The following is a 13,279-nucleotide window of genomic DNA, read 5'->3' as shown; positions in this document are numbered from 1 at the left end:
TTCCCTTTGAATGCGGGTAAAGAACTTGAAGCTTGCAGCTATCTCATTTGGCTTGGGCGCGTAAAATTCGAGATGGTAACCGCTTCAGCGTAGGTTCAATCAATCAATCAATCAAAAAATTTTATTCCATCCACAAATCTGTTCTTTTGTGGAAGACGAGGGCTCGAAAAAAAGTGGATTTATCCACTTGAGAAGCTTCGAGCCCCCGTTTACATGGCATACAGTGAGAGAGTGGAAATACAGAAATGTGTGTACACGTTGAACAATGATAATTCCTTCAGGCATTCATAACAATAAATTCATCGATGCTTTATACAATTGTAACACTGCCAAAAAAATAACAATTCGGAAATCTGGAACAAAATTGTACATAATATGTAGCTTTCATACAAAAGAAATGACCCGCCATGGTTGCTCAGTGGCTATAGTGTTGGGCTGCTGAGCACGAGGTCGCGGGATCGAATCCCGGCCGCGGCGGCCACATTTCGATGGAGGCGAAATGCGAAAACACCCGTGTACTTAGATTTAGGTGCACATTAAAGAACCCCAGGTGGTCGAAATTTCCGGAGTCCTCCACTACGGCGTGCCTCATAATCAGAAAGTGGTTTTGGCACGTAAAACCCCATAATTAAATTAAATTACAAAAGAAATGAATCAATCTTTCGCAACACCACTCGCTCACCTTTCGTGGGGCACAACGCCCACTCAGTACGTAGATAGGCTTCGAACACAGCGCCTAGATGAGAAGCGCTCTTTCTTTAGCGTCGTCGACGATGTCGTTACCCTCGAAGTACGGCTCGACTGTGATGTAGTACGACGATCACTTGTTCTTGACGTCCTCGAACTGTGGAACTTGGTACGCCATGGCAGGAGTGTTCGCCGTCACCAAGGTGCTGGTTCGTTGCTCATCGCCACTGTTATGACTGCTACAGGGAAGGAACGGCATCCAGCCGGACGGCCAGGAGCATAATAACGCTCACACAAGAACGGGAACACTGCGCCCGTTTATTCAGTGACAGCCTTTTTTCAGGCGTCCTGAAGCCTTCTCCGGCACATGTGAGGACGTCAGACTCACGTCACGGCGAACGCGGTTTTTCTGTCTTCGTTGGCGTTTTCACTTTGCAGCACCTCCACAAGCACTAACCTTAGTCGAATCAGCCTCAATGGCAACCGTGCCTGATCGCGACTATGTCGCCGCGCCTATTCGTGATGTCTTCCTAGCGCGCGATATCTATGTGCTACACTCCGTCGTAACCCTTGTAGCTAATCGGATGTGTTTCCCCCTTATCTATTTTGGCTTGATGAGGCAAGTGTTATCTGAAGGCATAGCGGTGGCCACGCTCCGGTCGGTGACAGACGACCAGGTCACTGCATTTGCCGCCGACGTGTCTCCAGAGCCTTCTGTTTACCCGCAGGATGCCTTGAACCCCGATGGCCCATTACGTCCCATGGTCGCTCCGGATCTCGCACTTGACCAAGCAGCCGCCCTATGTCGCCTTTTTCTCTCCTACCACGACATATTTGACACTGATAATCGACCACTTGGTCAGACGTCCCTTGTTAAACATCGGATAAACACTGGTGATGCTGTTTCCATTCACCGCGGACCGTATCGTGCGTCCATGGCAGAGCGGCAAGATATTCAGAAGGAAGTAAACAAGATGCTCGCCAGAGGCATTGTTGAACCCTAGTATATAGGGATATACCTGGCCAAAGCAAGCGGGCTGCGCAACAGCAATAGCAGCCGACGCCGGCGTTGGTCGTCTGCTGTGCGGTACTTCTCAGATGCGTCGTCCGCTTTTGACACGCATTTCACTTTGTAAACAACTAAAAATTATTCAAACCTTGGGTGTCGTTCTGAAATTTAGATTATAAGTGAATAATGTTGAAAACATCATCTATTATTAGTAAGTAAACATTTTTCTGGCATCAGTGCAACTAACGCTAGAATCCAGACGGCGCTAGCGCCGCTTGCGAAAACCGCCCCATTGGCCCTAAGAGAATATCACGGCTTGTAGTCTCGAACGGGTCGTCGTCTGCGTAGGACTACTATGGAGCGCAGGTAAGGCTGCAATGTCCTAGACCTTAGTAATTGGAGCGATCTGTGCCTTGCCGGCGTCTAAGTTTCCGTGAGCATTGATCAAATGCACTGTAGCGTTCTGCGTCCGTGGACAGAAGCAGTAGTAGAAGGGATACGCCCAGGTATCGGCAGTAGCGTCCCCGCTGACGAGGCATAACTGGGGTTCATGGACGTAGCGGACGCGTCGCAGCCGCAGCGTTCCAGGTAGGCTTAGCGCCCGGGTAGCGTCTGAGCCGTTCTATAATCCGTTCCATAGATGGCAATCAACGCTGTGGAGGCTAGGGAGACTTCTTGCAGTGAGTTAGTTCGCAACTGGGATTAGTTCGACGTTTTTTGGCCCCAATTGGGGGCAAATGTTTCTTTATATAGGCTCAGTCGTGAATGAAACAAGTTTTAACCCTTAGAAACCAACACACTGTGGTATACGGGTGCTGATACGTTTCTTTAAATCATCTTTATTTTTGTGGTTCTTTTTCGGGCGTTTTATTTTGAAACTCGTCGCGAGGAGCCTTACGTGCGTGCTAGCGCGAGCGAACGCTGTTGGCTCGTAACGAAGCATATACGCAACGCCCGGAGAAGCATAGGAGATCCGTCTATGCTAGATGCGTAGTGTTAACTTTTCTTCACCGAACATCTTGGGTAGCTTCCACAGCGTTGACTGCTATTTGTGCAGTGGAGTCCGAAGGAATGGTCGCACAAGATAGGGACGTGCATCCGTAGTAGCGTCTGAAGACCGTAGTGTAAGCCGACGTACTAGTATATAGCAGGGGTTAATAGACAGCATGAGCAGCAACCGGGACGCGTCGCAGCCGCAGCGTTCCAGGTAGGGTTAGCGCCCGCGTAGCGTCTGAGCCGTTCTATAATCCGTTCCATAGATGGCAATCAACGCTGTGGAGGCTAGGGAGACTTCTTGCAGTGAGTTAGTTCGCAACTGGGATTAGTTCGACTTTTTTGGCCCCAATTGGGGGCAAATGTTTCTTTATATAGGCCCGGTCGTGAATGAAACAAGTTTTAACCCTTAGAAACCAACACACTGTGGTATACGGGTGCTAATACGTTGCTTTAAATCATCTTTATTTTTGTGGTTCTTTTTCCGGCGTTTTATATTGAAACCCGTCGCGAGGAGCCTTACGTGCGTGCTAGCGCGAGCGAACGCTGTTGGCTCGCAACGAAGCATCTACGCAACGCCCGGTGAAGCATAGGAGTTCCGTCTATACTATATGCCTAGTGTTAACTTTTCTTGACCGAACATATTGCGTAGCTTCCACAGCGTTGACTGCTGTGTATGGAATGGAGTCCGAAGAAGTGGTCGCAGGAGATGTGGACGCGCATCCGTAGTAGCGTCTGAAGACCGTAGTGTAAGCCGACGTACTAGTATATAGCAGGGGTTAATAGACAGCATGGGCAGCAACCTGGACGCGTCGCCGCCGCAGCGTTCCAGGTAGGGTTTGCGCCCGGGTAGCGTCTGAGCCGTTCCATAGCTAGCCATAAAAGCTGTGGAGGCTACAGAGACTTCTTGCAGTGAGTTCGTTCGCACCTGCGATTAGTTCGACGTTTTTTGACCACAATTGTGCGCAAATGTTTCTTTATATAGGCTCAGTCGTGAATGAAACAAGTTTTAACCCTTAGAAACCAACACACTGTGGTATACGGGTGCTAGTACGTTGCTTTACATCATCTTTGTTGTTCTTTTCGGGCTTTTTATTTTGAAACCCGTTGCGAGGAGCCTCACGTGCGTGATAGCGCGAGCGAACGCTGTCATCTACGCAACGCCCGGTGAAGCATAGAGTTCCGTCTATGCTGTATGCTTAGTGTTAACTTTTCTTGACCGAACATAATGCGTAGCTTCCACAGCGTTGACTGCTGTGTATGGAATGGAGTCCGAAGAAGTGGTCGCAGGAGATGTGGACGCGCATCCGTAGTAGCGTCTGAAGACCGTAGTGTAAGCTGCCGTACTGTATAAACACCTGTATAAACAGCTAGGAATGCCACCAGGCGACGCCAGTTGCGCTTGGTCACTGCCGCTCTGGGGCAGTGTTCCGTTTTGGGACTACCCTGCATAAAACAGCGGTCTCTTAAAGAAAGTAACTGGAACGCCACTGCATTTCGTCGGACATTGAAAATTATCTTGAAACTGTTGCAGTCCAGAGAATTCGTTCCAAGTCGCCTTCCAAACTCAGCGGCTATATTTCGTAGATTGAACATGTGCGGTAAAGTAATTATTTAAAATGTTAATTAGCGTGATTGCGGTAATTTTTTTAATTAACATTTTGGTTTTTCACAAGGTTAATGGCCGTCTCATCGAGTAATCTAGCTCAAGGCTTAGAATTGTGCTATATGCCATAGGCAATCTTTAAAAAATGTGGTGCACCTGAAAAAAAACTAGCCTGTATATATCAGCACACATATTTGTTGGCTTATAACTTGGCAGTCTCAACCACAAAAGCTTGCGAAGCAGGAAATTCTCGACATAAATATTGTTGCAGCTGATGCCTCTACCCTGCATGCAGAATGCAAAAAATCAGTACAAATGCTTACGTGCTACATTCACGACAGAGCGGAGCCGCGAGAAAATGTAACTGTGTACTAATCATCGTGCGCGGAACACATTTCATTTGGGTTGTAGGTTTCTTTCACATTTGAAGCGTAACGCTTGTGGACAAGCTTTGCCATCTATTAATTTCTTAATTTATTTATTTAATATTTCTTTTTCAATTTCATCATTTATTTATTAGTGAACGTACAGATAATTACATGTGCGTAGTATACATAACGAGGTCCCATAGTCAAATTCTGTATTGGGACCTCCTGTTAAAGACACTTATGATGTTATACAATGTTTAAAGCAACAGTAGTACAGATGAGAGCTAAGAGTAATATCAAAACATGTTTATAGCATATGAGTAATAAGAACACTTGTTAACAGCATGACAATATAAAAAAGGAAATAAAATATTTAAAAATGGACAGTTTGAACAAGTATTTATTATGCATGATTTTAGTTCTCTTTTAAATTAGAGTATGTTTAGTGTATTCCAAAGCGATATCGAGGAAATTTCCGCAGTCTGTTTACCATAGTTAGCTTGCACTTTAGGTAGACGGAAATTATTGAGTGCAAATCTAGTGTGACTATGAGCTATCAGGTCACAAGGAGAGAAGCAGATTGATGGTAGTTCCTTAGTCATATATTTGTAGAATAAAATCCCTACATTATATCTTGTGAGTTCTGAAATGGTTAGGGCGTTCTTTTCATGTAGTAGGGATTTTCCATTTGCAAAGCGTGAACTGCTTGTAATAATTCTTATTAATTGGTTCTGGATTACCTGGAAGGATGCCAAGTGATTGTTATAAGTGTTACTCTAGCACGTTATGTCGTAGTTAATATGAGAGTGAATGAATGAGTGGTATAGCGAGATTAATGTATTGTGTAAAGTAGGGACGAGTTTTGATTAGAACGCGAATACCGTATGTTATTTTCTTTTTGATGTGAGAAAAGTGATCTCTATATTTCAAGCTGCAGTCAAGAGAAATCCCAAGAAAAGATGAACATGAACTGGGAGAGATAGAGTGTGAACCAAAAGTTAAAGAAGGGGAGGATGCCGAATGTTGTTGATGTGAGGAAAATACAACAAATTTAGTCTTGGAGGCATTAATATATAATAGGTTAGCATTACACCAACTTAAAACATTTTCTAGATCAGTATTTAGCTTATTTTGTTAATAAGAAGTGACATGTTTTTATCAGAGGCAAATATGGTAGTATCATCAGCGTACAGAATTCACCTAGTAGACGACAAACAGTTAGGTTGGTCATTGATATAAATCAAAAACAGTAGTGGTCCTAAGATGGATCCTTGATGGACGCCAATGTTAGTGGTTTGTTCTCTGGAATAGACATAGACACAGACACTATCTGAACTCTGTTTGATAAGTAACTTTTGCATAGTGAGAGCGCAGGACCACGAATACCGATAGCCTCAAGCTTAGCAAAGAGGATAATATGGTTTCAGCAGTCGAATGCCTTTGTTAGATCAATGAAAACTGACCCTGCAAGTAGACCATCGTCAATAATTTTTTTTAATTGGTCAGTTAGATGTATGAGTGCCAAATCCTTGGAGTATCCATTACGAAAGCCAAATTGGCATGAAGAGAGAATATTAAATTTAGTGAGATATTTGGTTAGACGCAATGCGATTAATTTCTCCAGAACTTTGCCGAAAAAAGATAAAATACAAATGGGGCGGTAGTTATGTATTAGTCTGCTGTCACCTTTCTTTAGAACTGGAATGACTTTACCGCGCTTAAGCTCGTTAGGAAACACACCAGTCTTGAATATCAAATTAGTCATAAAAGACATATAAGAAATTAGGTGGGCAATCATTTTAATTCTAGCAGGTAAACCTTCATCTATTCCATCACTGGTGGGTTTTAGGTGACATACAACGTTATATATTTCGTCTGGCGCTGTGGGGAAAAGAAAAAAATGAGTGAGGGAGACAATTAAGTTGAGTTACTTGTGAAGAAGAGGGTGTGTCACTCAAAAAAAGTAGGAGCTGAATGCGTTGGCTATTTGGATAGGGGAGTTATACTCTGAATTATTGTATGTAATTTTTGATAGCTGTTCTGATCTAGAATTACTGTTTAGAAAGGACTTGACGATGTTGCATTTCAATTTGCTGTTATTGCCGACTTGTAAGATTTTTTGTTTAATATATAATCGTTTTGCCGATTTTAACTGGCCGTTTATAGAGTTACGTAACCTTTCATATCGGGCAATTAATTTGGTATTAAAAGGCTGGTTATTAGTTTTTTTGCACAGGTTCTCACGTTTGCGCAAAGCTGCTAATAACTTTTTAGACATCCATGGATTGTGTGAGAATGCAATGGTTTTTTTACATTTCCTTTTACAAGTGAATTTATGAATAAGTGATATAAGAACAGTAAGAAATTTAGAAAATGCTTTCTGAGCTTTATGGAATGATAATTAACTTGGGTCACATATGATTAAAACCATGGTAAATTAAATCCTCCTTTAGAGTGCCTGCATTAGAAGCGGCAGCATGCCCTTAGCAACTATATTTACATACCAGGTTTAGACTGAGTAAACCAAAAGCAACGAGTACTTGAGGCAATTTTTTTACCATGGCAGGGACTTGCCAGATCATGCTAAATAAGACAAATATAAGGTACAGGCAGAAGAAATGCAGAAGCTTCAAAGAGTAATATTCTATTAAGATATGCCGCAAAGCAAAAATACCCAATCAGTATATGTACGTGGAGTGTGAAATACTCGCAATAGATGTAACTATTCCTGACTGTTTCCCATTTTGCTTATTTAATGTATACGTTCCCGCTGGTGTTCAGGACATTCGTTACCTTGATACCGCTGTCAAATCTTGTAGGAAAGAAATTGTGATAGCCGGGTACTTCGCATCAGGTGTCTTTGGGTTTCAAAACGGGATTCACGTGGAAAGCGATTGTCTTACTGGACAAATAATCAAAGTTTTATTGCTTGAACACCGGAGAAGTTAGAATCATTTACCGTCTTTCTAAATTAGGTTTCAATCTACCATTTGCCAGTTCGAGGATTTCCGTCACTTCCTGGTCAATGTCGATTGTGCCTGTAACAGTGACCATCTACGTATTTAGTCTGATATCGTGTGCCCTACTACTTCTTTAGTCCCCGGCGTGCACTTTTGTCAATTAGTATAAATGTCACAATGATTTGAAAACAGTCCTCAATTCCCAGATAGCGGTTCTGAATTACATCAAAGCCATGAGTCTTTCCTCCGTTTTAAAGAGTTCTCTTAAATCGTCTGAGTTTAATGTTAACAAAGATAAAAGTACTTCCTCTCTTAAGCTCCGAAACAAAACGGGCTCTGTTCCGATTTCTTCAGTATAGAAAGTTCGTACCTACACCAGTGAATATTACGTCTATAATTATTTCGCCAGGTCAGATATCTGCTTCACTATAATTCATCGGAAAAGGGTTAGAAAAACGTATAACATAACTTCTGCCGAATCGGCCTTTAAGGGCCTCCCATCGCGAATCACTTTCTGCAGGTCACCCTGTCTGAGCTTTCCAATAGCATTAGTTCTTTGCCTGCCCGAGCCAAGGATCCTGATGTCATTTCTAATGCCCCGCTAAAAATGTTGTTTGCATAGTGTCCTCAAAACTTTCTGAGCAAGGGGAATTATTCCCTAAAAAATGCTTTAATTCCTCGGGAAGAGGACCGCCAAAATCATTCCGCTGCTTACATAAACAGCGAGCTGATTACAACGTTGAAAATATTACGCCTCTTTCTATTACGTCAAATATGGCCAAGTTTATTGAAAAAACAGCGAAGTTCTTATGAAAAACTGAATGAAACAAGGTTATTGAAAAACGCGGTTGCTTAGTGAATGTAGCGTTGGACTCCTAAGGACGAGGTCGCGATATCGAATCCAGGCCACGGCGGCCGAATTTCAATGAGAGCGAAACGCGAAAACACCAGTGTAATACCCCTGTCACACGAGCACTTTAAAGGCATTTGAAGAAAAAGACATCTCACACAAAGGAGTTGCATCCGCAGACACACGCCAAAGTTTAATCTCTTTTTCAGAAGCGGTCTTTTCCGAAACCGGAGATCACCGATCTCTTTTACGGCTGGAAAGGCGTAGCCTCCAACGCAGTGGGCACCAGTAATTATCATGCAATAAAGAAACGAAGCAAAAGTGCATTTTTATTTCAAGTGTACACATCACAAAAAAGGGTTTTGTCTTTCGTTGAACCTTAAGTAGGCGCAGTTTTGCACTTTTTGCACGGCACTCTCGTAAGCAGTTCGAAAATATCACGTGACGCTAACAGACGATGCAAATTCGCGCCATTTTCTGCGACCATGGCTACGGCGAGCGGTACCGACGAACAGCCTCCGGCACGCCAAAGAAAACCGCGGGTACAGTGGTCGGAGAGAGACACCTGGGCGTTAATCAAGTTATGGGAAGACAACCTGCCCTCGCTGCGTGCGCAGAAGCACAACGGAGGCGTTTACGATGGCATTGCACAAGCATTGACGAGCATGGGTGTACCTCGCACAAAGGCGCAAGTGCACAGCAAGATAGAGAACCTGGGACAGACCTACAGGTAAGACAAAGCACAGCAGTAAGCTGTGAGCGCTAAATTTACCTTGAAGCGGCTTCAGGCTGTGGTCGCAAGCTGCAAGCTCTCGTTTGTGGTGTCGCGACCTCAGCATCGAACGTTGTTTCCGTAGTAGGCAGCGACGGAACCCTAATCTAGCGGACGGAGCCGTAGTAACGAAGGTTTTAAGGCAGAGACCCTTCATTTCAGCTAGCGTCGAATTTTGCAGGGCTGAACTGCGCCCTGCACACACGAAAGTCGACGACGCGCTAAAGGCTGTTTCTGCAATTCCTTTACAGTGCGAGTCGGTCTGAGTAAACGCAAATTCGCCTTCACATGCGGCGAAGAATGACAACCCGCGCAGGTCGTCAATAGCATGATTTCGTTCGTCACAAGATAACGGGAACCTTAACTTATGGACAGGCGCATTTCACATTATATTGTACGCCTTCTCACGGCAACATATAATACGAAGCAGGAAGTCGTCTGCATGTTTTCATTTCTGCAGATGTGACTACGGTTTGCATTTTTCTCGGACCATGCGCAAGCGTTGTTCTCAGACAAGAAAACATGAGAAACTTTAAATTTTTTCGAGTAAAAAGGGTTACCTTCGCTTCTCAGGCTTTCTGTACCATCAAGTCGCGTTTGTATCTATCGGCAAACGTTTTGCTCTGTGTATATCTTTACATTTTGAGTATATAAAATTTTAGTTCTTTCGTTTTCTTATCCAGGAGCTGCCTGAAACACATGACAACAGGGTCATCACCGCCGAGCTGGCCATTCTTCTCCGAAGTCCATAGGTTTCTAGGATCCCTGCCTGTTCACGATACATCTTTAATGGAAGAGGCTGGGTGCAGCGAGAGCACAACAAGCAGCACTGCCTCCGTCGAAGAAGTAAGAAATGCATAGTGGAGACTATATATGCTTTATTACAGTCAACTAAATTTCAAGACATAATGTAGCATCAGCTGTGCTGCCAAGCCCATAATCTGCACAACCCTGCAGTGTAGCGGACTGCTCTTGTTAATACTGTGGTTCATTTCTGCTTGTGCTCACGCGCTGTTCATTTTGCAAGCTTGGCAGTGCGCTGTTTGGAGAATAAAAAAAATGCAGACTCTAAAATAAAAAAACGTGAATACATACACGCAAGGAGAGGCAGCTCTCTTGCAAGTAAAAACCCTGAACTAATTGTTTACCGCTTCACACATCAACTAATGTGGTCAATGTATTTCGGATCCCTTCTTCAAACGCAGCTGATCTTCGACATGCTTGATTCCGGCTCTGCTTCTTGTGAAGACGTCGCCGAAGATTGTTCACCTTCCGAGTCGCCAGTACAACAGGTTGAATCCAGGAACCTCGCAAGTGGCAGTTCCGAATGTGCCCGCAGGAAGAGAAGGCAACCGGCTGGCGACTTTCAAGAAAGGATGCTTGAGGAGCAGCGACGGCAGAGAGAGCAGTTTGCTGATGCGCACAAAATGGAAATGGATCTCCGTAAAGAGGGGCTCAAGTTGCAAGAGAAACTTGTAGATGCAATGTTGAAGTTTTTTAGTAAAAACTGACATGGTGTTCCACAATTGTTGCTGATTCTTGGGACTCTTGCGTTCAGTTCCTTCGCTTGTAATATTCCACAAGTGCTGTCCTGATGGCGGATGCATTTCCAATTTCAGCTTCTGTTCTGCGTGATGGCTGTGGAAATGTAGCATTGGACTGCTGCACCTCACTTAACCACTGTGGGTGGACACTGTCGTTGAAGTGCTCGCAAATGTTATTGAGCACGCAGCATGCTCGTATAGCCAAACGGGCATTGCCAACAGAACACTCCATTCTTTTCGCAATGAAACGGAACCGGGCCTTTAGCCTTCCGAATGCGTTTTCAACTATCCTCCTTGCTCCAGATAAATGACAGTTGAAATTCCTTTCAGCTTCACTGATGACAGTTCGGTGTCCAAATGGCTTCATGAGGTTTGGGGTTAGTGGAAATGCTTGATCGCATAATATTATCGGTGGGACTGCTGTGGTACCCACTGCGGCAACAGGTGCTTTGAAAAGGGGACTGTTGACAATCTTCGACAGCCGTGAAACACCAAACACATGTGCGTCGTGGCAGCGTCCTGGGGCACCGACATTGCAGTATCTGAATCGATACTTGTGGTCGACCAATGCTAGTAGGATAATACTGTGCCTGCAAGAAAAAACAAAGTGCAAAGTGAATAAAGGTTAGTGCAGCATGGCACTGCTGAGTTCACTGCCTTTAGTTACTGTGATGCGATTTTACAGTTTGCTTTTATTAATAGCTGTGAGTGCAGCTCGGATTACATTATTTCACATAATGCCACAACCGGTCGCTGTTAGCGTACTCTACATCGTATAGGAGTTGCAGTCCTGCGGAGAACTCTTTTCGTCGTCGCATTAAAATTGTCGCTGCTAAACACTGCAAGACTGCGAACCAAATTACGCGTTTTCTTAAGAGCTGCTGGTAAAATTGAATAACATTTTACTTAGCAATAAAATATGGGTCAGTCAGTTACTTTTTTTTACTACTATAAAAATGGGCCCAAACAGAACACTTACATGAAATAAGTTAAATCGTGGCCACTTACCAACCCTTGTAGTTGTAGTAGTCGGTGGCGTACTTCTTTGGAGGCGAAATAGGGAAATGGCAGCCATCAAGGGCACCGACAGCTTGAGGGAAATCGCACACGGCTTCGAACTCTTGGATGTGCCTAGGCATTTCCTCTTCAGTAATCATTCTGATCCAGTCACTTTCGAGCACAGAGACAACAGCTGCGCAAAACTCTCTGTAAATGACGTTGACGGATGAGCGCCCAACGCCGAAGAGGTTTGCCACAGTTCTATCTTCGGCAGAAGAGCACAATTTGTAGAGGCCAATGGCGACACGCTTTTCCGCAGTGATCGGGTCACGCATGTTGGTAACTTGTTTTTCGAGCACATGGCGCAGACTTTCCACGAGAAACCGGAACGTTGAGGGGTTCACTCGAAACGACTGCTTGAAGTTGTGGCCACCGAGGTGAGGCACAGTCTCCTCGAACCACTTTTCGTGGCGGATGAAAGCCCACGTCGATCGGTTGCAGACTCTCGTGGGAAGCGCCAAGGCATAAAATGTACACCCGTTGAGTAGCAACTGCCGCTTAATACGGTCTTTGACTGCCTTTGCGGCGTCTGCTTCGCTCTCTGCAGCAAGAATCCTTGCCAAAATGCATGCTATTTCGACTTTTTCCTTCGTGTCCGTGCAGTCCCCCATATTCTCGACCTCCATGTTGACTCCGATGTAAACAGTGGCCCAAGGTTGCTAGACGAACATGTAAAATTTGCTACTTCTGCGAAGACTCTTGAAGCTACCTTATTAAATCTTCTTTAATTTAACCTTTTCGAATAAACTGTATCTAAATTCACTAAAACAAGCATATTATAGTACGTTTCTAATTTCTATATTGAAATACGTTGGTTTATTCTAACTGGTTTTGTTTCAGAATCTAGCGCCATGCTTTCCATAGCGTGTTCGGAAGGAAACGATAAAAGGAGATCGCCCGCGCCGTGTGTCTGCAGCGCAACTCCTTTTAATTAGAGGTCTTTCAACTCGGTAAAGGACCGCTTAGGTAAAAGAGTTTTTGCGTGCTTGTGTGACAGAGGTATAAATTGATTTAGGTGCACGTTAAAAAAAAAAACAGGTTGTCCGAATTATTCCGGTGTCCTCCACTACGGCGTGCGTCGCAATCGGATAGTAGTTTTGGCACGCCAAGCCCCTCCCCAAACCTCCTCCCTTTTTTTTCTTTACAAATGCAGTAAGGGAACATGCAACATCTTAATACCCGCGTGCGTTGACATCAGTCTTCCTGCTTGTGTAAGTCGTCCGGCAGAGCAACGCCATGTTATCCACCGCGCTGTCAAATACCGGCGATGGTCGTGCGTTCGAAAAGGAAAATGTTTGCATGTTTCAGGCCCGATTCATCTCCCAATATGACGCAAGGTTCGGCTGTCGTCACGGCCTCATCCTATGCTGCTCCAACAAGGATGCTGTCAGGAGTGGCAACCGCAATTAAAGAAAGAGGAAGAGAAAGACA

General features: G+C 44.3%; 2 protein-coding genes and 1 long non-coding RNA gene across 8 annotated transcripts in view; 2 read left to right on the top strand and 1 right to left on the bottom strand.

The window, feature by feature from the left end:
• The first annotated feature begins 2,000 nt into the window (after positions 1-2,000).
• LOC126517676 (uncharacterized) overlaps positions 2,001-13,279 on the top strand; it is a 76,774-nt gene continuing 65,495 nt past the window's right edge. For all 6 annotated transcript variants that reach the window (XR_008609777.1, XR_008609779.1, XR_008609780.1 and 3 more), the window contains exon 1: positions 2,001-2,062. This is a non-coding gene — a long non-coding RNA (uncharacterized lncRNA). The remainder of the gene's footprint in view (positions 2,063-13,279) is intronic.
• LOC126517667 (uncharacterized) lies at positions 8,580-10,771 on the top strand. Its single transcript, XM_050167463.3, has 3 exons — positions 8,580-9,203; positions 9,929-10,091; positions 10,451-10,771. Exons 1-3 carry the CDS (start codon positions 8,959-8,961, stop codon positions 10,754-10,756), a joined length of 714 nt encoding a protein of 237 aa, XP_050023420.1. The 5' UTR covers positions 8,580-8,958; the 3' UTR covers positions 10,757-10,771.
• LOC126517658 (uncharacterized) lies at positions 10,107-12,846 on the bottom strand. The gene is made up of 2 exons (XM_050167457.2): positions 11,798-12,846; positions 10,107-11,379 (listed from the first exon to the last, which is right to left on the bottom strand). Exons 1-2 carry the CDS (start codon positions 12,472-12,474, stop codon positions 10,800-10,802), a joined length of 1,257 nt encoding a protein of 418 aa, XP_050023414.1. The 5' UTR covers positions 12,475-12,846; the 3' UTR covers positions 10,107-10,799.

The sequence above is a fragment of the Dermacentor andersoni genome, chromosome 3 (genome assembly GCF_023375885.2).
Source record: "Dermacentor andersoni chromosome 3, qqDerAnde1_hic_scaffold, whole genome shotgun sequence".
Taxonomy (NCBI): domain Eukaryota; kingdom Metazoa; phylum Arthropoda; class Arachnida; order Ixodida; family Ixodidae; genus Dermacentor; species Dermacentor andersoni.
This window is presented reverse-complemented; position numbering and strand designations above follow the sequence as displayed.

Coding starts and splice junctions, on each gene's coding strand:
- LOC126517667 (XM_050167463.3), top strand. CDS start 8,959: ATGGCTACGGCGAGCGGTACCGACGAACAGCCTCCGGCACGCCAAAGA. Junction 9,204..9,928: donor AACCTGGGACAGACCTACAG/GTAAGACAAAGC, acceptor TTTCTTATCCAG/GAGCTGCCTGAAACACATGA. Junction 10,092..10,450: donor GCACTGCCTCCGTCGAAGAA/GTAAGAAATGCA, acceptor CTTCAAACGCAG/CTGATCTTCGACATGCTTGA.
- LOC126517658 (XM_050167457.2), bottom strand. CDS start 12,474: ATGGAGGTCGAGAATATGGGGGACTGCACGGACACGAAGGAAAAAGTC. Junction 11,380..11,797: donor TACTACAACTACAAGGGTTG/GTAAGTGGCCAC, acceptor TTTTTCTTGCAG/GCACAGTATTATCCTACTAG.